The sequence below is a fragment of the Artemia franciscana genome, chromosome 17, assembly GCF_032884065.1.
Source record: "Artemia franciscana chromosome 17, ASM3288406v1, whole genome shotgun sequence".
Lineage (NCBI taxonomy): Eukaryota > Metazoa > Arthropoda > Branchiopoda > Anostraca > Artemiidae > Artemia > Artemia franciscana.
Window position 1 is genome coordinate 17,151,922 of NC_088879.1, and position 25,388 is coordinate 17,177,309.

At 35.3% G+C, this 25,388-nt stretch overlaps 2 protein-coding genes across 2 annotated transcripts in view; both read left to right on the top strand.

Annotated features, from left to right (window-relative positions):
* The window catches only part of LOC136037936 (uncharacterized), a 48,439-nt gene extending 47,226 nt beyond the window's left edge, over nucleotides 1-1,213 (top strand). Inside the window, exon 5 of the mRNA XM_065720803.1 lies at nucleotides 848-1,213. Coding sequence (XP_065576875.1) covers nucleotides 848-1,111 — 264 coding nt within the window. The 3' untranslated portion in view covers nucleotides 1,112-1,213. The remainder of the gene's footprint in view (nucleotides 1-847) is intronic.
* On the top strand, nucleotides 1,029-19,153 carry LOC136037937 (WASH complex subunit 1-like). The gene is made up of 5 exons (XM_065720805.1): nucleotides 1,029-1,155; nucleotides 7,860-8,069; nucleotides 16,411-16,566; nucleotides 18,298-18,402; nucleotides 18,925-19,153. Exons 2-5 carry the CDS (start codon nucleotides 7,893-7,895, stop codon nucleotides 19,072-19,074), a joined length of 588 nt encoding a protein of 195 aa, XP_065576877.1. The 5' UTR covers nucleotides 1,029-1,155; nucleotides 7,860-7,892; the 3' UTR covers nucleotides 19,075-19,153.
* Nucleotides 19,154-25,388: the final 6,235 nt, after the last annotated feature.

Consider the following 25,388-nt stretch of genomic DNA (forward strand, 5'->3'; position numbering starts at 1 on the left):
ATTCAGTATAGATTTTCCATTATTTTTTTACGATCCAAAAATTACACAGAAAAAAAAACTTGTGTAAATGGTTGAAATAATTATCTATTTCTTTCTTTTTTGCTCTCAGTTTCAATTTTACGCTATGTTTTGACAAGAGTCAAATTTTGCTTTGAATTCTGATGTTCCGTCACCCGCTAAAAACTGTGTTCAGGTGTCTGTCTCCCTCCTTAATCTACTAAATAAGTTTTCCGTTCCCCTTCCTATTCTTAAAGGATTTTTTTTTTCACTGCCTTGTCTGCCTGCTTTTTGAATATGCTCGTCCAGCTGGCACAATGGCATCTCTCGAGAAGAATCAGATGAGAATAATCTCTCATCGAGAAAAATCGTCTCTCTAGAAGGGGTTCAAATATTTAAATCGTCAATGATTCGGATCTGAGATAAAAATCCATTTTTCTTGCAGACAAAATTTTCCAGGAAGTTTGAATGAATTCTGCTTTCAGTTGGACATACTAGCTGAAGCACACATAACGACTTTGCTTGGTTGTTTTGAATAACATAAATTGTCGTTCCTTTAAAAGCTTGTCAATAATCGCAGACAACTGGCATGTAATACCGATCTCTAACGAGCCTTGTCTTAATAACCATAAGTGTCCAGAAGAAAACATGTGATTTTTCGTAAGTTATATTTAAATCTGTCGCCCCGTTGTTCTGAATAAACTTATTTCTAGCAGCAACCATTACTACAAGCATCAAATTTATTGGCTACCAAAATATTGCTCATTTGGATATCTCTACCACAAATCTTTTGTCTGTGGCTATAATCTTAGAATCAGACTCTTATTTATTTATTTATTTTATTTTACAGCTGTTGACGACCATCCAGATAATAGGATTTTCTCTTTATTTCTTATTTTCGTTGACATCTATTGGTATGATCTACGACAACCACCCTATGAGTGCCATCTGTGAAATTGTACGATCTGCCGTATTTATGGTGCTTACAAGCATTTACACATTTGGGATCAATTCAAGCGTACTCATGGCGTTCCGGATCTATTTCGTTTTGTCTGCCTTGTGCTGGTCTGTTCTTAGACAAGTCAATTTGAGCGAAGAAAAGAAGGATATTTAGGATATTATAACATAAATTATTGATGCTGTTTTATTATTTAAAAGGTATGGCTATAGTATGGTTCATGTGTTAGTCGATTGTGAAATAAAATGTCATCAGCGATTTTATTTGCTTAAGTAGCATTCCGAGCACAAGTCTGAAGACCAAGCTTTTTGTGTCATCTGGATTTCTCTTAGTGAGGCAGAAGTCAAAATGTGAAAGACTGAAAAACTGATCAGCATATTACCTCTGCTGCAAAATATTATAATTACGATATATAACAACGTAATATAATTATTATTGATTTACTATAATTACTGATACATTAGTCAAGAGTCAAAATGACTTTTCTTAGTCAAAATGATTATCTTCACGTCAATACAAAGAAGGGCGTTAAAAACAATCTCTAAGAGAAATTACTTTATCCTAATATACATAAAACTTACGAATAACACAACCGGAACTAACCTATTTAAACGAAACAGTAAAAATTGACATCTTTTGGCATGCTATACGAAAACCATCCTACGAGTGCCATCTTTGAAATAGTGTGATCTCCCATGTTTATGGTACTCACAAGCATTTACACATTTGGTATCAATTCAAGCGTAATCATGGCAATCCGTACCTATTTCTTTTTGTCTGCCTTGTGCTGGTCTTTTCTTATGTAAGTCAACTTGAGCGAAGAAAAGAAGGGTATTTAGGATGCTACAACACAAATCATTTATACTGTTTTAATTTTTTTTTAAACGTGTGGCTACATTATGGTTTAGATATTAGTCAATTGTGAAATAAATGTCATCAACAATTTTATTCTTGCTTATTCTTACCAAATCTAAGTCTATTAACCAAGCTTATTGTGTCATATGGATTTCGGTTAATGAGGCCCAAGTCTGATATGAAAGATTTATTAAACTGATCAACAAATTATCTATGCTAGAACATATCATAATTACGGCATATAAAAACGTACCATGATTATTATTAATTTGTTATAACGACTAATACACTATCATTTATTACAATATCAGAAAAATTACAATAAATTACGTATGCTGCTGTTTTGCTTATCAAACATTTAGTCAAAACGATTATCTTCGCGTCAATATACAGAATGGCGTTAATAACAATCTCCAAGGGAAATTACTTTGACCTTTGGCCCATAATATTTACAAATAGCGTAACCGGAGCTAATCCGTTTTGATGAAAATAGTAATAATCAAAACAGTTTAGTTTAAAAATTGAGAATGTCGAGGAAGTAAAACGTGGAAAGAGAACAGAACTGACAAAACTCATCATTAAAAGGCGTTTTTAACTGACAAACCTGATGAGAATCGTCAATGGAATAAAGAAGTTCGTTAAAATGAATTCGAGATCGTTGAATTGCAAACTGTAGAACATTAAAATATATGAACCCAGCCAAAATTGACAAGCCATTTTTCGACTGCCGTTGTGGAATTCCCAATCACAATTATAAAACCTCGGTTCTGATTCTTGGCAACCAGCTTACACATGATGCCTTTTGATTTAATTTTAAAGCAATATAAACTTTTTACGAAAGTGCCTACTTCATACCTTTGCTAGGGTATAAGCTATACCCTATACAATTTATTCTCGATACCCTATGGGAAGTAATAGTAGGAGCAACAGGAGTAGTATTAGCAATAGTAGTAGCAGCATTAGTAGTAAGAAGTAATGGCATTCACATTGTGCCTTTTTGGTCTCGTACAACATCCTTTCCTCATGTCCTAGTAGTTTCAAATTAATAACCCTGAAAATGCTCTGAAAGTTTCAACCTAATGCTCTATGCTGTTCTTGATGTACTGTTTATGCGGCTGCTTGATAGCCTGCACACATAAAGCGTTTTCCGAATTAATTTAACATACCCCAAATATTCTCTGAATATGTCTCCTTAATACCCTTAGCCTTAATACTAGTATTAGTAGTAGCAGAAGAGGTAGTGTAGATATAGTACCTCTTGTTTTATTCAACGTATCGACCAAGTGGTCCTACAATGTTGCAAGAGGGCTCTCTAACGGAAATGAAAAGTTCTAGTGCCCTTTTAAGTGACCAAAAAAATTGGAGGGCACCTAGGCCCCCTCCCACGCTCATTTTTACCAAAGTCAACTGATCAAAATTATGAGATAGCCATTTTGTTCCCCATAGTCGAAAACCATAATAACTATGTCTTTGGGAATGACTTACTCCCCCACAATCCCTGGGGGAGGGGCTGCAAGTTATAAACTTTGACCAGTGTTTACATATAGTAATGGTTATTGGAAAGTGTACAGACGTTTTCAGGGAATTTTTTGCTTTGGGGGTGGGGTTGAGGGGAGAGGGCTATGTGGGAGGATCTTTCCTTGGAGGAATAGGTCATGGGAGAAGAAACATTCAATGAAAAGGGTGCAAGATTTTCTAGCATTACTATAAAAAAAACAATGAAAAAATAAACATGAAACGTTTTTTCAATTGAAAGTAAGGAGCAGCATTGAAACTTTAAACGAACAGAGACTATTACGCATATGAGGGGCTCTAAAAATACTTTATCATAAAGAGCGAGGTATTTAGGAGGAGATAAATACCTCACTCTTTATGCTAAAGTATTTTTCAGTGATTTCAACTATTTATTCTACGGCCTTTCTGATTCAAAGGTCATTCTTAAAGAATTGGGACAAAACTTACGATGTAGTGTAAAGAGCGAGGTATTAACGAGGGTTCAAACCTCACAGATCACGGGTGAGTGTTTTTTTTTCCTGGGGTCATTGTATTAACCAAGTGGTCCTAGAATGTCGCAAGAGGGCTCATTCTAACGGAAATGAAAAGTTCTAGTGCCCTTTTTAAGTGACCAAAAAACTGGAGGGCACCTAGGCCCCCTAGCACGCTCATTTTTTCCCAAAGTCAACGGGTCAAAATTTTGAGATAGCCATTTTGTTCCGCATAGTCGAAAACCATTAGAATAATGTCTTTGGGGATGACTTTATACCCCACAGTCCCTGGAGGAGGGGCTGCAAGTTACAAACTTTGACCAGTGTTTACATCCAGTATGGCTATTGGGAGGTGTACAGACGTTTTCGGGGGATTTTTTTTGGTTTTGGGGTGGGGTTAAGTGGAGGGGGCTATGTGGGAGGATCTTTCATTGGAGGAATATGTTCATGGGGGAAGAGAAATTTAATGAAAAGGATGCGGGAATTTCTAGCATTACTATAAAAAAAAAAGAAAAAATAAACATGAAAAAATGATTTCAATTGAAAGTAAGGATTAGCACTAAGATTTAAAACGAACAGAGATTATTACGCATACGAGGGGTTCTAAAAATACTTTAGCAAAAAGAGCGAGGTATTTAGGAGGAGATAAATACCTCGTTCTTTATGCTAAAGTATTTTTGGTAATTTCAACTATTTATTCTGCAGCCTTTCTTATTCAGGGGTGATTCTTAAAGAAAGGGGACTAAACTTAAGATTTAGTGTAAAGAGATATACACGTTAATACGTTAATACGTTAGAGTATTAACGAGGGGTCAAACCCCCTCATATACATAATAAAAATATAAGAATATAAAAGTCTGCTACGTAAGTTTATTCTTAAGTTACGTGTATTTTTTTACCAATAAAAACGTTCGTTAAAAATTAAAAGTTCTAGTTGCCTTTTTAAGTAACCGAAAAATTGGAGGGCAACTAGGTCTCCTTCCCCACCCCTTATTTGTCAAAATCGTTTGATCAAAACTAAGAGAAATCCATTTAGCCAAAAAAGGAATGAATATGCAAATTTCATTTTAATAATTTATTTGCGGAGAGCCAAAATCAAACATGCATTAATTCAATAACGTTCAGAAATTAGATAAATAAACTAGTTTTTTTTTAACTGAAAGTAAGGAGCGACATTAAAACTTAAAACAAACAGAAATTACTCCGTATATGAAATGGCTTGTCCCCTCCGCAATCCCTCGCTCTTTACGCTAAGGTTTGACTCTTTGCCACAATTATACTTTTTAAAACAATTAAAAATTTTAGCGTAAAGAGCGAGGCGTTGAGGAGGGGACAACCCATTTCATATACGGAGTAATTCCTGTTCGTTTTAAGTTTAAATGTCGCTCCTTACTTTCATTTAAAAAAACTAGTTTTTTTTATTTAATTAGTAACTGAAATGCCTAATAGGCACTGATAGTGTCATATTCCTTGCAGTTTGGATTCTCATACTAACCCATAAATGTAGAACTTCCTCTAACTACTCACTGAAGAAGATCTCAGTGACTTCTCAAGAAGGGATTACGGACTTAGGATATCAAATTGGAATGTAGAACTAAATCATAAAACATGGTCATCCATGGTGCCCTCGTATGAAAGAAGAAGTGTTGGGAACTTCGAAGGGACTCACTCAATTAGAAATTGAAAGTTCTACTTCCTATCTTAACAACCAAAAAGCGGTTAAGGGGCTTCCAGCCCTCCCCTTCCCTCCCCCTCCGTATGCCTAAGACAAATCAAATGGAAATTTTAAGACAGTCAATTTGTTCCAAATAGTAAAAAGGTCTAAAAAAATTTCGTCGGAGAGGAAATGACCCTATCAAACCCTGGGTAGGGCTGCAAATAATATAAGTTTGCAATTATTTAAGCATATTTTTCATAATAGAGATAGGGGGTGGTGCACTATTTCAGGAACGGCCAAGAGTTTTAGTCAAAACTTTCAGGGAAGTTAGAGGAGGATGTTAGATTAAATAAAAAGACACTATGCTTATCCAGGCTGGTAAAGGGTTGTGTCTGGAAAATCTCAGAGCTGTACATCCAATTTGTCAATAGGCCCTATCTGCAATTAAATAAAAAAGAAGTTTTTTTTTTAACGGAAAGTAAGGAGCGACATTAAAACTTAAGACAAACAGAAATTACTTCGTATATGAAAGGGGCTGCTTCCTCATCAACACCCGCTCTTTACGGTGAAATTTGACTCTTTCTCTTAACCCTACTTTTTAAAACAGTAAGAAACTTTAGCATAAAGAGCGGGGCGTTGATGAGGAAGCAGCCCCTTTCATATACGAAGTAATTTCTGTTCGTTTTAAGTTTTAATGTCGCTCCTTACTTTCCGTTAAAAAAAACTTTTTTTTTAATTTAATTATGTTCAAAGAACGCCTATGAGTGTTGTCTATTAGAAACACCCTCACCCGCTGTGACGAGGGTACGCTCAGGCTACAATTTAAAAAAAAATTAAAATTTTAGTATGATGAAGTATTTTTGACATTCAAGTATGTTCGAACATTAAAATGTTAGGTAAAGCAAAGCTGTGTACAAATTTTGAGCCGAATCGGATGAAAGGAAAAGGGGTTGAAATAAGCACCTCAAATTTTCTAAATTGGAACAAAAAAAAATTCTTGCGGCTTAAGAAAGATATTTAAGTGAAGAAAGTGTACACTTTGTAGTGATAGGTCTACTAAAAAAACAACAAGTTCTGATTGTTTATTGTTCATGTTGTCTGATTGTCTAACATTGATGTTGAATCTATATTCTGCATTAGTATATTTTTTTTTATATCAGTCCTAATTTACCAGCTTGATTTAGCGAAATGGGACGTGGCTACATTTCTCTCTATCGAACTTAGGTTACTATCAAATTTGGTGCCCTTCAGTTTATCTGTCGACAAAATAAATTTCTACGAAAAGACCTAAAAAATAGATAAAAAAAGGCTGAGTTCAGTTGAAATTTCTATGGATTTAGAAAGATAAAAACCTAGAGTAAAGAAGAAAGAAAAGAAAAGGGATATTGAACTAAAACTGAAACAAAGGTGCAAACAATTAGATTGAGGTAAAAGAAACATACACATATTTAATTAGCCTGCACTATTTCCTGTGATAGATTATATTTTTGGAAGCCAATAATGTCTCTTATTCCAAAAAGTTTATTTACTTTTCTTCTTTTTTTCTTCAAATACAGGAATAACACATCTTATATCTGTAACGTGATAGTAAGATATTTCACTATTTTTATAAGCATGTTAATATTGATGGAATATGTTACAGCAAACATTATGAGGTGGGAAGAAAAATCTGATAACTAGTATTTTCCCTTCCAAATGGTCGTTGCTTCACCCAAATTGGACTCAGCTTCACAATTCGAATGATGACATTTTTGTCTGTTTTTGTGATTCTTTATCCTTTTCCAGTTACATTTTTAGATGTTACAGCCTACAGCGATGACAATGGTTGCAAATTATTTCACAGAAATATATCTTGCTTCTACCTTTAATAATTTAGTCGTTAACTGAGGAAAGAGAAAGACATGCAGACGAAAAAGGCGTTTTTAAATTATTGTAGTTTGACTTTTCAAATATTTGCAGTGTTTCTTTAGCGAAAAGTCCGCTCAAGGGTGTTTTGTCGCTACTCTTCGTCTAAACTGATTGGCTGCTTGGCCCGTGCTTAATGTTACACTCTCTCGCTTTTGCATACATAATATCTCTTTAAACGAACAATAATTGTGGATTTATTTATGTATGTCTGTAGTAACAATAAATGCCAAAATAAGCAGAATTTATTCGGTATAAGAAAGGGACTTCCCCATGGTCGCAAAAACTTAGAAGTGTTCTCGTTAGAACTTAAATTGAGTTTTCTAGTCCTTCTTTTCATGGTCAAAAGGGATTGAGGACCAACCAGCCACGTGGGTGTGGTATTTTCTGAGGGTGTATTTTCTGGGGGGAGTTAAAAACATCGGCCATCATATAGAAGTCTGCATTCTGAGTGCCGGAGCCTGACAGTTTTTTTGTGTTTTGATTGAATATTCTTTTACAGCGAACAAATTCTGAGCTAGCCTCCGCCCATTTGATGTCAGAGGCAAAGATTGCATCACTGAAAGCCATGCTGGATTCCAAAGATACACTTATTGAAGACTTACAAACGGCAAAAATGAAACTTGAGCAGAAAAATGCAGATTTTGTTGAGCGACTCAGGGCTAGTGAAAAACTTAGAAGAAAGCTGCATGGTCAAATGCAGGACATGAAGGTTAGTCTTACAGAAAAACAGCTAAAAATTGTTATTTTTTTCCTTTTATCCTGTAAGGAGCTTTGTACACGGGGAATTGGTTTTCCGATTTTTCAGAAGATTTGACATTTTTCACTATGTTAGCTGGACATCGCTTTTACCTTGTTCGGATTTTGTATAGGAGCTAGTAAAATGTCATTAGTTAAAACATGGTTAAATGGAACAAAATGATGCAGCAGAACCATTAATAGAACGCCTCTATGTTTTCACGTATGATGCAATTCAAGGCTCAGTAGGTTTGTCTGCGCAGAACTAATTGGTTGACAGTACCATATCTTTCCTCGAGGACATCGCCCTCTTTTTGTATATAGTAATAATTGATTGCAATTTTTCAAAATTATATTGTGAGACGGAGCTAAATATAGCCTATAACTTCTAAAAAGAATCGCGAAATATTCTCGAGGACTAAAACCCTTTCAGTCCTGCGTTTTGTATTAGTCCTCAGAAACTGTATGATTCAGCCTGTACCAGATAAAGTTGTACCAGATAATTACATTAAGTGGTATATACGAAAAAAATATTGCTGCAGTTCCGGTAAGAAATGAGGGTAGTACCTGCTCTTGTATTAATTCAGCAGTTAAGCAGGGTTTAATCTTTAATTTGTCTGGTTTAATCTGGTTGTAAACCAGTTTATTGTTTCCTCCTGTTTTAAAGTTTGACAAGTTTGCCTAACTAGACAGTCTTTAAATAAATGTAAAGAAAAACATATTACGCCTATAGATAGAACATACCGAGATTAAAATGCCAATGGACAAAAAGACAGCCAGTGAAAATAAGGATACGATGGAAATCACCTCTATCTAATGGTTTTTACTTGAAATTATGTCGAAGGCAAGCGCTTTCAAACGATTTTCACTAGATGACAATAAAAACTCCGCCTTTTTGAAATAAATGAGGCATTAAGAGGTTTGGACACTTTTTTTTATTTTTTAAAGGTTTTAAACCTAGGCTATAAACCTTTCAGAATGCTTGTTTTAAAGTGAACAACCGCCAGGTTTCGTTCCTGTTGGGTGTGCTCATGCAATATAGTTGACTAGCATTTTGCAGGATGCTAGCTTGCTGAAAAATATTTTGTTTGGTAACATGAAAGATTTTATTTGTATCAAACAGTTCGTGGTAACGTACTGTGAATAAGGAGCGACTCGACTCTTGTCGGGGTTAATACCATATTTGACTTATTTAACTGCCTGATTCTCTGGAAATCGCTGTATTTCGAAACCTTTTGTAAAAATAAAAATAATCTTTAAAATAAAATCTTTTTTTCTGAGACCACAAATCTAGTAACCGGAACTCTAAAAAGCTGAATTTTGATAACAATAGAAAAATCAAAGAATTAACTTTTAAAGCCGATTACAAAATCTATAAAGTTTGTTCAGTTCAATGGATCCAACCAATGGTTCATTGGCACTTATTTTTGTAAATTTGTTTGTAAATGAAATGAAAAAACATCAAAAGCTATAAATGTGAGAAAATTTGTCCGATTTTTGAAAAAGGTTGGAAACATCTAAGAGGTGAAAATTATACCTTAATGGAAATCAGATTCAGTATATGAGAGAATACTACTTTAGAGGTTACTTATACAGGCTCCTATATACAAAAATGTAGAAATTTACATTTTGCGCCAGAAGAAAGATTGCGGATGCCTGTTTATTATTCTTTTTTCCAGGGGTGATCGTATATTCAACCAATGATCCTAGAAGATAAGAAGAGGGCTCATTTGATTGGAAATTGAAAGTCCTAGTACCCTTTTTAAATTACCAAATAGACTAGAGGGCAACTATCCCCCCTTCCACGCCCCTTTTTCCCCAAAGACATTGAACCAAAATGTCCCTGGGGAAATGACCGCTATAGTTCCTGGGGAATGGCTGCAAATTACGCGATTTGCCAATATCATTTTATTGCGAAATTCACGCATATTATTTGTTATTGTGAAATATGCGGAAACTCTTTTAAGGGGGGGGGGATTTCCATGACTAAGAAATCTATTGTATCACTTCAGGACGCGCCCCATTTTTCCTGCCTGAGTAATTATATTCTATATAACCTAAATTCATGTTTCCTATCCATGAGATATGAGTTTCTGAAACTACGAACAAGTCGAGATCAAAAGGTTTGAGCTTGTTAGTCAAAATGTCAATACGATAGTTGTTTTTAAACGTTGTGGTATTCCTAGTTTCAATTTTCACACTGTTATGAAGACATTAGAATAGCCTCAGGAAAAGCAATTTGTCCCAAACCATGACAGGATGTGGGCCAACACGTCTTCTTAGGTCTACTCGAAGCGCTTAAGCCGGCTTCGAAGAATAGAGCAAGGAGTCTCTTAGTCACAATATGATTTACCACGTTTGGTGATGCTCTTTTAAAAGAAAGAGTCGAAATCTTTTACAAGCAATTTCAAACCTATTACCTCCGATTCAATCTTTATTTATACCTACAGACGTTATACAACTATAGGGAGACAGCCCATAAATGATATGATAGATAACTTAGCAAGAAAGAGCTTTTCAGCCCATCAAAACAGTTAGAACTTAAAAGAATTATCCATTATAAAGAATTCAATGCAAATGCTGTACTGTTTACTAGGCTATAGTTCCCTCGAGGAATACCACTTCTCAGGGTCATCCTGCAGCGCCGTTTGAAGTCATGCTTGTGGTCAGGCAAAATCGTGGAAAGACCTGTGATATATGATTGCCATTACAATATTTTTTGCATGAATACATGCGTTCTTTGAAGCTGAAAATACAAAAGTAGTTGTTCAGGGAGAGAGAGAGAGAGAGTGGTGTGTGTGATCCCTAAAGGGAAGTACGTGTGATTGCCCCCCTCCTGCGGGAGGTTGACGATGGGCTGGGTCGTTCTTGAATAGATGCCAAAGATTGGTGAATTCAAGACAAATTTTGTCTAGGGGATGAGCTGCCGCTCTCAGGTACTTTGGGGTTCGTTTCGATAAATCTAATTATTGCGTTAGGATGTTTTATAAAGAATAGTGCGGAAGTGTGGAAGGCAGGACTTCAATTTGTTGAGTGTTTTTTTTTTCGTGTTGTGGTTTGTGCGTACGGCCTCTGGTTTCCATTTGCACGTATATTTATTTATTTATTTCCCTCAAACTTGAAGAGTATTTAAAATACAAAAATTAAATACCTCACCAAACAAAACCACTGATTTTAAACAAACAAAATCAGACATCAAACAACGAAACAAACAGTAACAAATGAAACAAAACAACTGATTATGAATTAGCTTAATAACATAACTGAATAAATACGTAGAAAAAATAAAAAAATAAAAAACACGCACACACACAACAACATAAAATCAAACACTATTCAAATTCTGGAGAAAAAAGGGAAGAGGTTAGGCACACAAAAAAAGTTTTTGGACTTGTGGTAAAAATTCTCTCTCCCTCTTAATCCTTGCCACTTCCAACGGCTTTTTAACTTTAAGTTTCAAAACTAATTTGGTATTCCTAACACAAATTGGAAAACCAAGTAAAAATTTACAGTATTTAAAATAGCAAACGCAAATTGAAGAAAAATCTCATATTTTAAAATTTCGAAAAAGAAGGCCAGGATAGAGAACATGCGGAAGGGCAACTGCGTTAAAAAGAGAATATAAAATATCACGACGATAGATACCTCAAAGTCGTATTGTTGAGCCAAATGCATTTCTAATTTTGTCTTGAATATTTAAGATTTACATTGACTTGAAACTGCGAGCTGAAGCACAATAAGGTAACCCCAGATAAAGAATAGTATAAAAAAAAAAAACGGAAAGGAAGTACTCTTGTTGAAAATTAGTTCGATTCGGTTGCTGTCATTAATTGGGAAATATTGACATTTTTTTAACACTAATGGAAAGGCCTCTATCTTTCAGCTTACTGGAAAGAATAATAAAACTATCGATTATACTAGCTTTAGAACGGCTCAACAAAATAGTATCATCAGTTTATGCAATAAAAGACTCCCCCCCCCCCCGAGAGATAAAGGCTGTGGATAGAGAACGAAGGCATCCCGTGAAACATACATTAAAAATATAAGGGGATAGAACTCCACCTTATCTAACTCCATGACCAACAAAAATTGGATAAGAAAAAGAATCAGAAGCAGCAATTTTTATTCTAAGCCCCTGATACCACGATCTTCGAACTCTAACAACAGAAAGGGGGATCCCTACCACTGATAAAGGCTGAAAGAGCAGAAGCATGGAAATGTTGTCAAACGCTCCTTTTACATCAATCAAAAGTTTTTCAAAGCGGGGAACCAGAAGACCTTGACTCGTTGATAATTGTATCAAAAGTTGCATGGGCATGGTCACAACCCATTCCTCTTTTGAGGACTGCTTGATTAAGGCCAACATCCAAATGTTCAAAAAATATCTTTTCCATAGCTCGGAGAGCTTACCAATTATAGAACCCTTTTTTATCGGTCTATAAGTCACACGATCGGAGATCTCTTTCACCGGATTTTTGAATAGGAGTTACCACCCCCACCTTGAAAAAGATGAAGGAACACTACCAGATTTGAGGATAAGATTAAAGAATTTCAAAAGAAGAAGTAGAAAAAAGTGGGAGCCAATTTGACATAATTCGAGTGGATCTCATCCACATCTTGGAAAAACTGTGGTTTTAGAATGTGACATGCGCCCAATAACGAATTAAAGAAAAAAATCATACAAATCGAAAGAACTTTTCAATATTTGGTCAACATACAGAAGTTGCGTAGGATAGTCACAGGAATTCGACTGGTCACCAAAATTGGATTCCCACTCCATAAGTGAGGGTCTATTTTTTTAGAGGGTTTATTAATTCTTTCAGTTAAGCGTAAAGCTTTCCAAAGTTTCTTTTTATTCACTTCAACCTCAGACGAAGAATCTATTAGCAGAATATTATTACAACGACGAAGCTCTGACTGGAAAACCGCTTTCTTTTCCTTCATGTACAGGAAACTGGGTGACGATCCCGCGGCTTTCCGTAATTTTCCCAAAAACGAAAAACTAGTTTAGATTCATGATTAGCATGAACCAGAGACGGATTTGCCGACCAAAAAGGTTTTTCCATGTTTAGTTTACATCGTTTAATTCGAAAAGTGTCTCCAGCATCATATTTTAAGCAATGTAATAATTTGGAAATATAAACAATTCAGCTCAAAATCATTTTTATCACTGTAACAATTCAGGTTATCTGGAACAGCAACCTTACGAGCCAAAGATTCAACTTTATCACGGTATACCGGTGTCAAAGTATAATCCCAAATATCTCTGTCAAAATATTTTGGTGGAATGGGATAGAATTAGATACAGAAACCGACTTATAAATTACAGAAAACTAAATTGGTAAGTGATCGCTTATTGGGAAATCCGGGATAACTTTTACCAGAAAAGATGGGGCGAAATTAGATAGAACATGATGAATATTACTCATGCTCCCACTTCAATGAACATAAGTAAAATCTAAGTGATTTATGGCAAGTATTAAAATGTGGTAAAGACGAAAATAAATTGTACTCCGCCCATTTATGTTATCAAGATCACGGGTAAAATCCTGACAAATAATAATGCGTAAACTCGAATCTATTTGGGCAATAAAATTACTAAATCTATGGCAAGCAGACGTAAATGCTTCAAAGGACAGATCATCGTGATTATCTGTAGGCAAATAGCAATTGACTAAAACAATCAAAAAGTTTGCAAGCAAGAAAATATTCATCAGCGCTAGATAAAATATCACTAAATTCTTTAGGAACAAATGTGACTATACCACCCGCTGGGCAGCATCTAATAGGGCTTGCAGGAACTGTAAATATATCGTGTAAACTTGAAAGGGAACTTAATATATTCAACGAATGGTCCAACAAATGGTGTTCTTGCAATCATATGATTCATCTATTTCCAAAAACAAATTCCTTTATCACCGCAAGTTTGCCCATATCTCCATTCGAGTTAAAGGACGTAACTGAAGTAATTGTATTCATTTAGGAAACTTCTTCATAGCAGGTCAGTTAAAACTATAGGATAAATTTTCGAGTTGCAGTTGGGGCAACAAATCGCGTCATCGCAAGGAGTATCCTTGGTTAATCTATGATTACCACTGCAAAGAGCACACTTCAGAGTATCAGAATCACAATTCTTTTCAATGTGAGAGAAACTTTGACATTTAAAACATCTTTAGGAATCACCTTGTCTCTCTCAACTCTGAAGGACTCGTAACCGAACTTGATCCCATGGACGATATAATACTTCAAATAACCTTCAGATTCAAATATTATTTTTATCGTTGTTGACTTCGAAGTTTGGGACCAAACTTGATCCCATGGAGGATATAATACTTCAAATAACCTTCAGATTCAAATATTATTTTTACCGTTGTTTGACTTTCCAGGATCCCAGGCAAAGGGGTTGTGAGATAGATATATGTATATATGTATACAGAAATGTATAAAACAAACAATACAAGGGGTCTCGAGGGGGGGGCTTAGAAATATCCCCGGGTACTTTTTCACTGAAATAAACCCCCTGGGTATTTCATTAATAAAAACAGGTTTTTGAAAAATACGCTTTTGGTATCTTCATTGAAAAATGACTTTCTTGGTATTTTTCTTTGAAAAATGGAAAAAACTAACAAAATTGCCCTCCCCTGTAGATTAAAAAAAATTTATTTTTTCCCTCTCCCCTACATTTTCGTGAATTGACGCCTCTTAACAATACAAGTTATAGGTCTTCTCTGTCCCTGTGCGATATTCTTTGTAACGAAAAGGGTTTGTTTAGTTGATTTCAAGCTTACGTTTCGTGATGTTTATTAATATATCTGTGAAATATTGAACTTTTTAAATCAGGAAAAAACCAACCTTTCATTGTGTTGCGAGAGCAACACTTTGGTTTTGTCGTGGTTTTTTTTTTTTTGTTCCTAGCACCCCGATTTCAGCTTATTCCTAGAAAGTGGTAAGGGTCTAACCTCTGCGGTTTTTACGGAAAGTGTGGACCTTAGGCCGGATTGATGAATATGACTTTACATTTTGAAAAGCTTCGTAGAACTCTTGCCTGGGGCCAAAAAGGATGGTTTTTGCTTGTCCTTGAGCCAGAGCCTATAGTGTGTCAAGTGAAGAGGAGTTGTATAGCCTATGTCAGAGAGGACTATCTGAAGTTATGCAGCCAAGCTTTCGTTTCATCAAACCATGTTTCTGCTTTCGAGTGGAAAGCACCGTTCTAGCAGGCAAGCAGGCAGGCACCAGTTTCAAATTGAAGATGGACTAAAATCTATAAGTGTTAAATATATGCGACAGTTACCCTGCCCCACAGCCAATATATCTTCTTTGAGTGATAAATAGAAAAATTTAGAGAAGCAAAAAAGCGGCATTTTCCCACGGGTCCGAAAGTGCTGCCATCTATTGTTTCTACCCATTTCTGTTCGTGATTTCAGCTGAGTTTATCATTCGGTTTTTCGCACTTGGGATTGTGGTGGAGAAATGGTATCAGATGTGCCTCTTAAACTTTAAAAATTCTCTCATTGCTAAAGAAATGAGAGTTTATCCTTTGCTCCTTTCTAAGAGATGACGTTAGAAAGTTGGCCTACGGCAAAAAAGTCAACTTTTGAACTAAGACAGATAGATTTTTTTTTTGACGGCAGTCGATAGCTTTTGATGAGCTGATCAAAGTATATGTCATCCATTTTTTTTTTTTTTTTACAAAAATTCCTTCATGAGATATACTAGTTTGAAAGTTTAAAGGGGTTGACAACTTCAGTAGTAAGGTACACACTGCAACCAAAAATAGGCCGATACCAATTGTGAGACATATAGGGGAGTTGTAAGCAACAGTCAGCTGTTAGTTCATAATCATCCTCGGCAATGAGGGGTTCGCAACTCTTACTAGTTGGTGTACCTATTTTTTGTTTCCGTTGTATTTGATGGTAAGACCAATTTGGTTCCAGTGGTAAGACATGTAGCGGACTTGTAAGTAATAATCGGCTGTAAGGCTACAATCATCTTTAGCAATGAGGATTTTGCAACTTTTGCGAGTTTGTGTACCTAGTATGTATTTTAGCATCCTTACAGATTAACAACTTCAGCGTTTAGTCGCAGCGAGGAAACAAAACCAAAGTGTTGCTCTCGCAACACTTTACTCGGCGAAGCTGAGCAAAGGTTGCCGCAACACCTCACGTTGCCCATGCAACGTAGATCTAGTTTCCTCAGTGTACATAGCATTGCTTCCATGAACCTGAGAACTTTACGGATCACTTTTACATATTTTATGCATTTGTTTCGTTTTGTGAAGTGCAAAACTTTAGAAACACTGAAACATTTATTTGTAGAAAGATGAGCTTGTAAGCAGAGAAAGGAAAGAAACTGGACAAGAAATGGTACCCGAAGGTTTTTTGGACATGCGCAGTAGCCTAATGGACGCAATTAGACAAGCCGGAGGAGCCGGGAAAGCAAAACTGAAATCTGTTGTTAAAACAACTTCTGAGGTAAGAGCCACGTTGCTATAATTTTTGTCCCATGTATTAGCAAATAGCGAAATAAGCAGCACCGTTTGTCATTCACCGTGTATGACAAAAACAGATCACATGTGTAGAGAAGGTATTGTGTGAGTCGTGCTGATACGACGGTAGAGTGGCTACCGGGAGACAGTTGTATTCACGCCATTGTTAGTCTCGATGTGCCGAATCGAGTTGCTATATAATTTTTGATACCCTTTGAACTAACATTGTCATAGGGCTGAGACATTCGTCCAATTGAAGTTAAACCAGTTTGTTGGGTTCTATGAATAGGGAGAAGTCTAGTTCCAGAAACGGAGACAGCTCATACTTCACAACCTTCCTCTAGCAATTTTGAGATAGTTGTTTTGTGGACCTCTTCTATCTTCGTGAAGAGATTTCCCCTCGGCCCCTTAGGTCAACCTATCTATCACCTTGTTAATTTGTCTTTCTTTAAGGACATTTACAAATGTATGTCCCACTCATGAGTACGCTAAGATCGGATCAGAGTACTGCAAGCAATGTAATGAGTCAGTCAGTGGCTACCATTTCTTAAGAGATGACATAATAGGCAATGGAAAACTTACGGAAAATTCAGCATGAATGTTTCAATGATTTTTGGCGGACTTTTCCTTTAAAACCAACAAATTAAAATGGCCTAGAATTTGTCATTCACTGAGAAAAAAAAAAAACAATTTCTCTGTATTTTTCGTTGTCTGTTTCTTAACCACCTTTTGACGTACTTTTGGTCTTTTTGAGTGTTGTTAATGAAGCTTGAAATCATTACTTAAGAAATCTGTAATTTCCAAAGAATTTCGAATTTCTAAGGCGATATTTTATTGAAAACGATTTGTTATCCCCTCTCATTTCTGTATTCAAAAAAGTTATGAGCTATACCATCCTCCTCTTTCGCTTCATAATCTTCTGTAAATGGTCTTTTGCTAGAAAAAATCGATATTTTTAACTACTGTTTGAAAAAGTGAGAGTTTTTTATTTTATTCCTAGAGAGGTTCTGTAATTAATGTCCCATTTCACTACTTTTTAGTTGTATTATCATTTGGGTATCGATTAATGCTCGTTTTCCATCCTTACCTTTTTTTATGTTTATTTCTGTTTTAAGTTTTGTTTAGCAGAAACACATTCGGAGGCAACAACTTTATAATGTTGCTTGTTATTCGTCCGTTGATAACACAACTTGTCCGTTGAAAGGTAATATATTGTATTCTTGATTTAAACTAGAGTTCAGTTTTCGAATGATCGGTTGTTTGACAATACAAATTCTGAAGTTTATGCGGAGGAAGATGAATTGAAAAAAAGCAGCATTAGCTTGTTGCCCTTCTTAATCAAAATAAATAGATTCAGAGCTGAGTCTTGAATTCTGAGCTGAAGTGGGGGGAGAGGCTGTTTTTTGGTGGAGGGGAGCGAGGCAGTTTAAGGAAAATGGGTTTTCAAGCTGTTGTATAACCATGAGTATATATTTATGTATAATTTATTACATGCCTTTGCGTGTTTTAAGACCATGTCCTTGGTGACTTCAGGATCATGTTTCAGATGTGACGACCGATTAGATCAAGAGTTGATTAGCCTGAAAGAAATATGGCAACTATTCAATTAACGGCTTACCGTCTTTGAAGCTAAACACAGATCAAAGACAGTAAATATTTGTGTGAAGTTATTTTTTTGTCATAAGTTTTTTTCGTCAAATTAAACTGTTATTTCTAGGAGCCTACTCAAGAAATTACCCGAGATGAGAAGTCAAAGTCTGCTGTTAAACCTGGTGGTGATTTAATGTCAGACCTCATGGCGAAGCTATCTACAAGACGAAAGGTTTATGTCTTTTTTATCTTGGTTCCTGTTTAATTATTATTATTTTTTAGATTAATTTATAGTTCCAGTAGCAGTTGCTCATTCTCTCTCCTCTTTTAGCATTATTTTATTTTCAAAGAAATGTGTAAGCTATGTGTTTTAGCCTGAACTTGTCTATCAATAGTATTCTGGGTTCTCATAATAGTATTGTTCATATATTTTATGTTCGGAATTCTACTTCAGTCGATTTTTAGCCCGGTTGATGCAAAAAAAAATCTAAGATAAAATTTCCCTTCTATCTCTCTCTCATAACCTCTATAAAAATTCTTTATTGCTGAATTGTGATTATTGCTTAGACGTTATCATAAAATTTCCTTTTTCACTGTGAGAAAAAGTTTTGGTATGCCCGAATCAGAATTTACAGACTTCGTTCCTATCACGCTCACTTTTATAACCTCCAAGGGCTATTAAATAACCCCATTCTAATATGCAAACTACTCTTTTGTTCTTGCTTTGTTTGTTTTACTAATATTATTGTTATAGGGCATATCAGGACCTCCTGCAACCAAGCTCTTGACACCTGCACAACCATCCGCTCCTAGTGGTATATTTGAAAAGATATCGTCCCTAATTTTTCAACCAGAAGAGGATTCTCAGCCTGATGAAGAGGAAGATGTATGGAATGACAGTTAAACTCTTTTCGTGTTCTTTGTGCATTCTTGAAACTTTCATTGTAAATTTGTCTCTTTTAAAAAAGCTGTTGCAGCAAGAATTGGACATTAATCATTGTAATAATGGTCAGAAAATCATTCCATTAAAGAAAAATGGCTAAAAACGTTACCCTACAGTAGGACGTCTTTCTGTGTCCAGAATAGTAGTTCACTTTCACTGGTTTCTTCCACCGTCACCCTTAAAACATCATTTTATATTGGGTGAATCTTTCTGTGTCAAGAATAGTAGTTCACTTTCACTGGTTTCTTCTACCTTTACCTAAAACGTCAAGGTAAGCAAGCCACCCTATATTGGGTCGTCTTTCTGTGTCCGGAAAATTAGCTCATTTTTACTATTTTTTCTGTTTCTATTCCCGATGGTAGCATCTTTATTACTCCAGGGAAGAAAAATGCTTGAAGTAAATTTGAATTTAAAGGACTGGTCTAAAAATGCTTTAACTTAATATCCTTGGCCTAAAATTCTCGATTTTTTTTTCTCGTGTTTCACAAGGTCGAACTTCAATAAGTAGACCTAATGGTTGTAATATCCGATTCTTCTACATTATTCTTGATGGAAAGTTATTTTTAAAGGCCTTATTTTACTTGATCTGTCAAGGCAAAAGAGAAAGCTCTTAGGTTTTAGTTTTCAACAATGTGTCTAGAGCTGCACATGCTTTCTGTTTTCCTTTATTAGAAAACCCAGCTTTAACTGGGATGATTTAAAATCTAGTACAACATTTGCTAAAAGTAAATAGCATTGAATAGTTAATGTTTAAATATTTTATATTATCTACACAACAAATTTTGTAACTATGAAGAGCAGGCAAGTTTTCTTACACAAGACTAAATAAAAAATCCCTGGGTCAAGGACACCCTAATACGAAAAGAAATCTTTAGATCTACGGACGTACCTCCCTCCCTCAGGAAAAAAACAGTTTTTGATCCGTTTGAATGTTCGTAAATTCATGGACTAAGGAAATCCTAACATGAACTACTTTTTTGGTTTCACAGACCCCAAGAAAATGGGTTCAAAAACGGACAGAAGACTTTCCAATTGACCTGAACCTTGTATCCTAATTCCTTGTAACAAGGAAACGGTAGTTCACATAAAAGAAGATGACAAAAATATTGGTTAGCCCCAAATTCCCTAGAATTAAATTTTAATAGAACTGTCAATTTAACAAAGAATATGTGTAAATTAATTGGAATTTTTTTTATCCAAAATAATGAGCAACTGTAAAGCATAAAAAGGATCAAAAATATACTGAATCCAACTTAGAACAAACAGAACTTACTTTTAATGAATAAGTGAAACATGGAACGAACAGAAATTAATAAGAATAATCGAATCAATATTAAAACGAAAAAATACAAAAAAATAGAAGTTACTACAAGCAAGAGTCGGGTTACCACCCCCTTAGAATCTTTAAAAGCTAGAGTGTCAGATGCCCTCTACTGAGAACAGAATACATTTTAAACAGTTCTCTTTTATCATTATAACATTGGAAAATAAAAAAAATTTCGAACTTCCAAGCATTCTTTCTTTTATATTGTACCATCTATTTTCACTGAACTGATATGCAGTAAATTTTTGCCTATATTATCTTACAATCCCTTCGAATACTGAGTAAATTAGTCGATTACTCCTTTATTGACTAGACAGTTCAAAATATTAACTTCAACAAGCTAGATTTTTTCGAATTATACCAAATCGGTTATAAACTGTTACTCACACATCAATTTTCTGTATGCTAAAATCAACTAGAATAAAAAAAGAGGTTTTGACAAAAACATTCTTTTAAAATTGAAAAATAAAATACTACCACTATTAACAACAGCTCACCGCAGCACCAAGCCGCCTGAGGCCAACATAGCTACGGAAGCTCCTCCTCCATTCCAACCTATTCAAGCCTCCCTCTTTACACCATCCCAACCGCTTCTCGTTTAGCCCAAGACGTTTGGCTGAAAAGGACAATCTTCGGCAATCTTTCATCCTTCATGCGCAGAACGTGCCGAATCTGGTGAAGAATAAAGGAGCTCCCACTTTTTTTTGAATAAAAATCTGGCGTCTTTTATAATGATTTCGAAATATATTTTTCCTAAATTTTTAGTCAACCTGGAAAATACGAATTTGAAAATTATAAGTTTGCAGTTTCGAAAGAGAGTTTTGGCTGAACTCTACTCTTTATTTTAAGAACTTTTGGATCTTACTGAAAGAGACAAAGCTGTTAGAAAGCAAGTTGATGTGTACTTAACCTTAGCAAATGAAGTAAAGAGCTAATATGTTAAAGCTGTTCTCGAATAAAAACTGATGCTTTGCATTCTAGACTTGACTGACTGAGCACTTCACAGCATAGACAGCCGATGAAGAGCTTTCATTTTTTTTCTTAGCTGCTGATCACGAGCATAACGGTAGAACGTTTCTTGTCAACGACATTTCTGGTTATCACTGCTGACAGATCCGTTGCGCTCTATCCCCGTTTATATGGATTTTGTCGATGGACTTTTTTCTAAGGAACACAGTAAAGGCCATGGGACAGCATTGAATCAAATGGAGAAGTAAATGTTTCCTAGACACGATATAATGCTGTGAACATCATCATCAGCGTGGGAAAGTTGCGTCAGTGTTCGGTCCAAAAACGGCCAAGGACTCATCCTACCACAAACTTTTCAGAGAGAAAACAGAGATGTTAATTTCAAACTTTTCAGCAGAAATGGTTGACAAGCAGTATATTTCTAACTCGAAGAAGTGCAATGATTTTTTATATAGTTGATTTACGCCATTTTCGTTTGCGATTTATTATGATTCTCGCTTTCACTTGTCTTCTAATTGTAGATTTTGTTGTGCTCGATTTTCGTTCATAATTACTTCAAACATCTTTGCAGTCATTCGTGAGCACTTCTTTCGCGTAAAGTACCCAGCATTACTAAATGCACTCTCACTTGGTACTGGAGTTGCAGGCACTGCGAGATGCATACAAGCAATTTCACTAAACTCTGGATAAGTGTAGAAAAGGTCATTCTGAAATCCTAGCGGATCAGAATTATTTTTTCCTGATCTACGTCTCTCACTCAAGAACACTGGAAATCTCTCTTCATATTCCCTAATAATATTTGCTGATGCATGGATAGTGCTTATATTGTTAGCATTTTGATTTGAAGAGTTCAATGAAGCCCAGTCGTGCCGAGAAAAAAAAGTAAACAAATTGTTTTCTTGATGTGCTTTGGTTAGTCTTTGTCTTGATAGGAGTGACGTCAATTGGGAAAGATGCAGAGTTCAATGGAATTTGAAGGGGTTCTTCTGTGTTTCTCTTCTCGGGAATGAACTGTTGGAGAAATGAATAGACGGACAGACGAGCTGAATCTCTGTCTATATCGTTCATTTTTTCGTAAATTGCAGGGTCAAAAAAGGCGATTGCAGGGCCATTGAATAAGGGATTAGCTATAGTATAGGCCGGCAGGTTTAAGGCTTGTTATGTTAGAAGTTTGGTGAAGATTTTATACATATTTTCTCAACTGAAAGAAGGGAACATATTCGAGGAAAATCAGGGCTATTTGACACTCATTTTAATTAGAAATTATTCTATTATAGTGAACAGGACAGAAACAAGCTCATAGTAAACGAGTGAATTCAAAAACCTTTCGAGGGGAATTCAAAATTTTTGCAAGTACCATTGATGGTTATCAGCCTTACTCATGTTTGTTTCTACTCGTTTTGAGTTTGACTCGGCTAATCATTGTAATTTCTGTTCGTTTCGAGTTTCAATTATTTATTAATAGTGGTTTGTGGTAGTTTTATGTTCGGGAGATTATTTGACTTTATTTCTGCTCATTTTGGCTAAGTGGAGCTTTTTAAATTAATATCGTGAATATGGCGCTGTCAGAACAATATTTTGGCAGTGCCAATTTTGTTGCTGTTTATTTTATACGGAATTACCACTTGTATTATTTTATTTTTCATTGTATTATTTTAGGTGCTATGCAAATTTATTTTCAACTGAGTTATGAAAACTTTGAATAAGATTCGCTGATATGTTTCCTGTTTACTTAGATTTATGTCGATACTCAATATTCCTCATATATGAATAAATAGAAATCACGATTTGTATTGAAATTAATCTGTTAATAAAGAAGACGCAAAGCCAGATTATGACGAAAAATATGTCAAATTTTCACAATATGAAAAAAAAAATCAAATTTTCAAATATTAAATGGATGTAAAAAAAGAAAAAAAGTTGTTGTAAAAAAGAATTAAGTAGTGTTTATTTTTTATGGAATAATCCCTTCCTTCTTTTATTATAATAAACTAGGGTATCATGCAGATTATCTTCAAATTGGGCTTTGGGAACCTTAAGTAAAATTTTGCTGATAATTTGCCGAATATCAAATTGTATTTCTCTAATATGTCTCATATGACAATCAAGAATAGTTATAGTCTTTGTTGCATTTATCAGTAATTGAGGACATGCAAATTATTTTCTGTAGAGATGGAACATTTACCGTCTATGGTACAAAATTGTCAAATTTACAAATGGCCTCGATAAAAGAACATGAGATAGAATTGCGTCGAGTCGATTGTATTCGTGAGGGGAATATACGTACCAAGCTTAATCAAATCTGGCGAAATCTTGTTTTGTGAATACTCTGTCAAGATCGAGATTGGAGCTTTGGACAATTTTTAACAATAAAGTTATCTTAAAATTTTAATCAAATGCATTTGGGGGAAAGGGGGCGAGAAAGGCTAGTTGCCATCCGGTCACTTTGATTTGAGCTTTTGATTTCCAATCGAATGAGACCCCTAAAAAAACACAACTTAGAAACAATGAGGAAATTTTTCAAGACAGTGGAATTCATTCCACTGAGACCCCTTCAAAGTTAACCCAGGACAAAACTTAGTTTTCCATTTTGAAATCTGTCATCTGGGAGGGAAACTAAGTTAAAAAAATTCTGATTTTATAATATGCAGAGCAATAGTAGTTAATACATTTTGCAAGCAGGCCCGCTACACTTTCCCACCACCACCCCCCACCCCTTAACGTGCAAATATATGACCCAAATTTGTTTCTAGACTATTATATTTTCATCATAGTTAGGTATATGTCATTAGGATTAACCTAATTTCACTTCTTGAGCGAGGTGGGTATAAGAGATAAGTACCTAAATAGCACAAGTTGTATACATCTCGTGTGGTTTGTCAGCATTAATTTAATTTTACAGAAACACGGGTTGAAACAACGAGTGATGCAGGGCAAAATGCTCTTAAAGATACAATTTGGGCTATACATTTGCACATTAGAGGGGGTGAAGTATATATAATATATATATATATATATATATATATATATATGTATATATATATATATATATATATATATATATATATATATATATATATATATATATATATATATATATATATATATTGTAGCCTACATTAAATTTCTCTGATTACGAGCTCCTTTTCATCCATAGACATTTTCTGAACTGACGAAATTCACCATGCATGCTTGGATTTTGTTATGATCACAGCAAAGGGAATATATACTGTGGTTTTGATTCGAGATTATCCAGAATCTATGCATGGCAAGTGTTAAGAAAAATGGGTTTAAGAAAACGGCAAAAACGATAAGAAAAAAACGGAGCCGAAAACATTGGAAACACAATCAGAAACAGAAACGGAAACTCTAATTGGCACTCGAAAATTAGACGACAAATATGGTCAAGCATGGTAGATCACAAAAATTGGCATTCGATATTGCCACACGTAAAAATTAGCACACAAAAGAGGTCTTGGAGGATATTGCATTGCCCTGCAAAATGCTTCACCTTCAACGCCATACATAAGCAACGATCCTAAACTGCCTCGTCTCACGTACAGCTGTTCCTCGGTTACCTACCTAGCTGGGCTGCGGACAAATGCTCACAGACACTGCTCACATTCCTAGGTCATCCAAAACACAAATAAACCCTTAAAGCAAAAGAATAAGTGTTGGAGAGGGTTAACACTATTATCGAGGTTTACCCTCCACTTCCAATAAAAAATAACCTGCGTCAATTACGACATGTAGGATATTTCCGTATAGCCTAAAGAAGATCATCCCAGAGAAACCTCACACTGAGAATCATCCTGAGCTGATACTAGTTAGTCACCACCTCTAGCTGCCATGCTTGGGGCTAAGTTGAAGAGGGGGAACCTTATGGGTACATCTGAAAGGGTAATTTCTATCTGTACACAAAAACTGGCTTGATCTACAAAGCCATATTTTGGGGTATCTTGTCTAGTAAACATAAACCCGT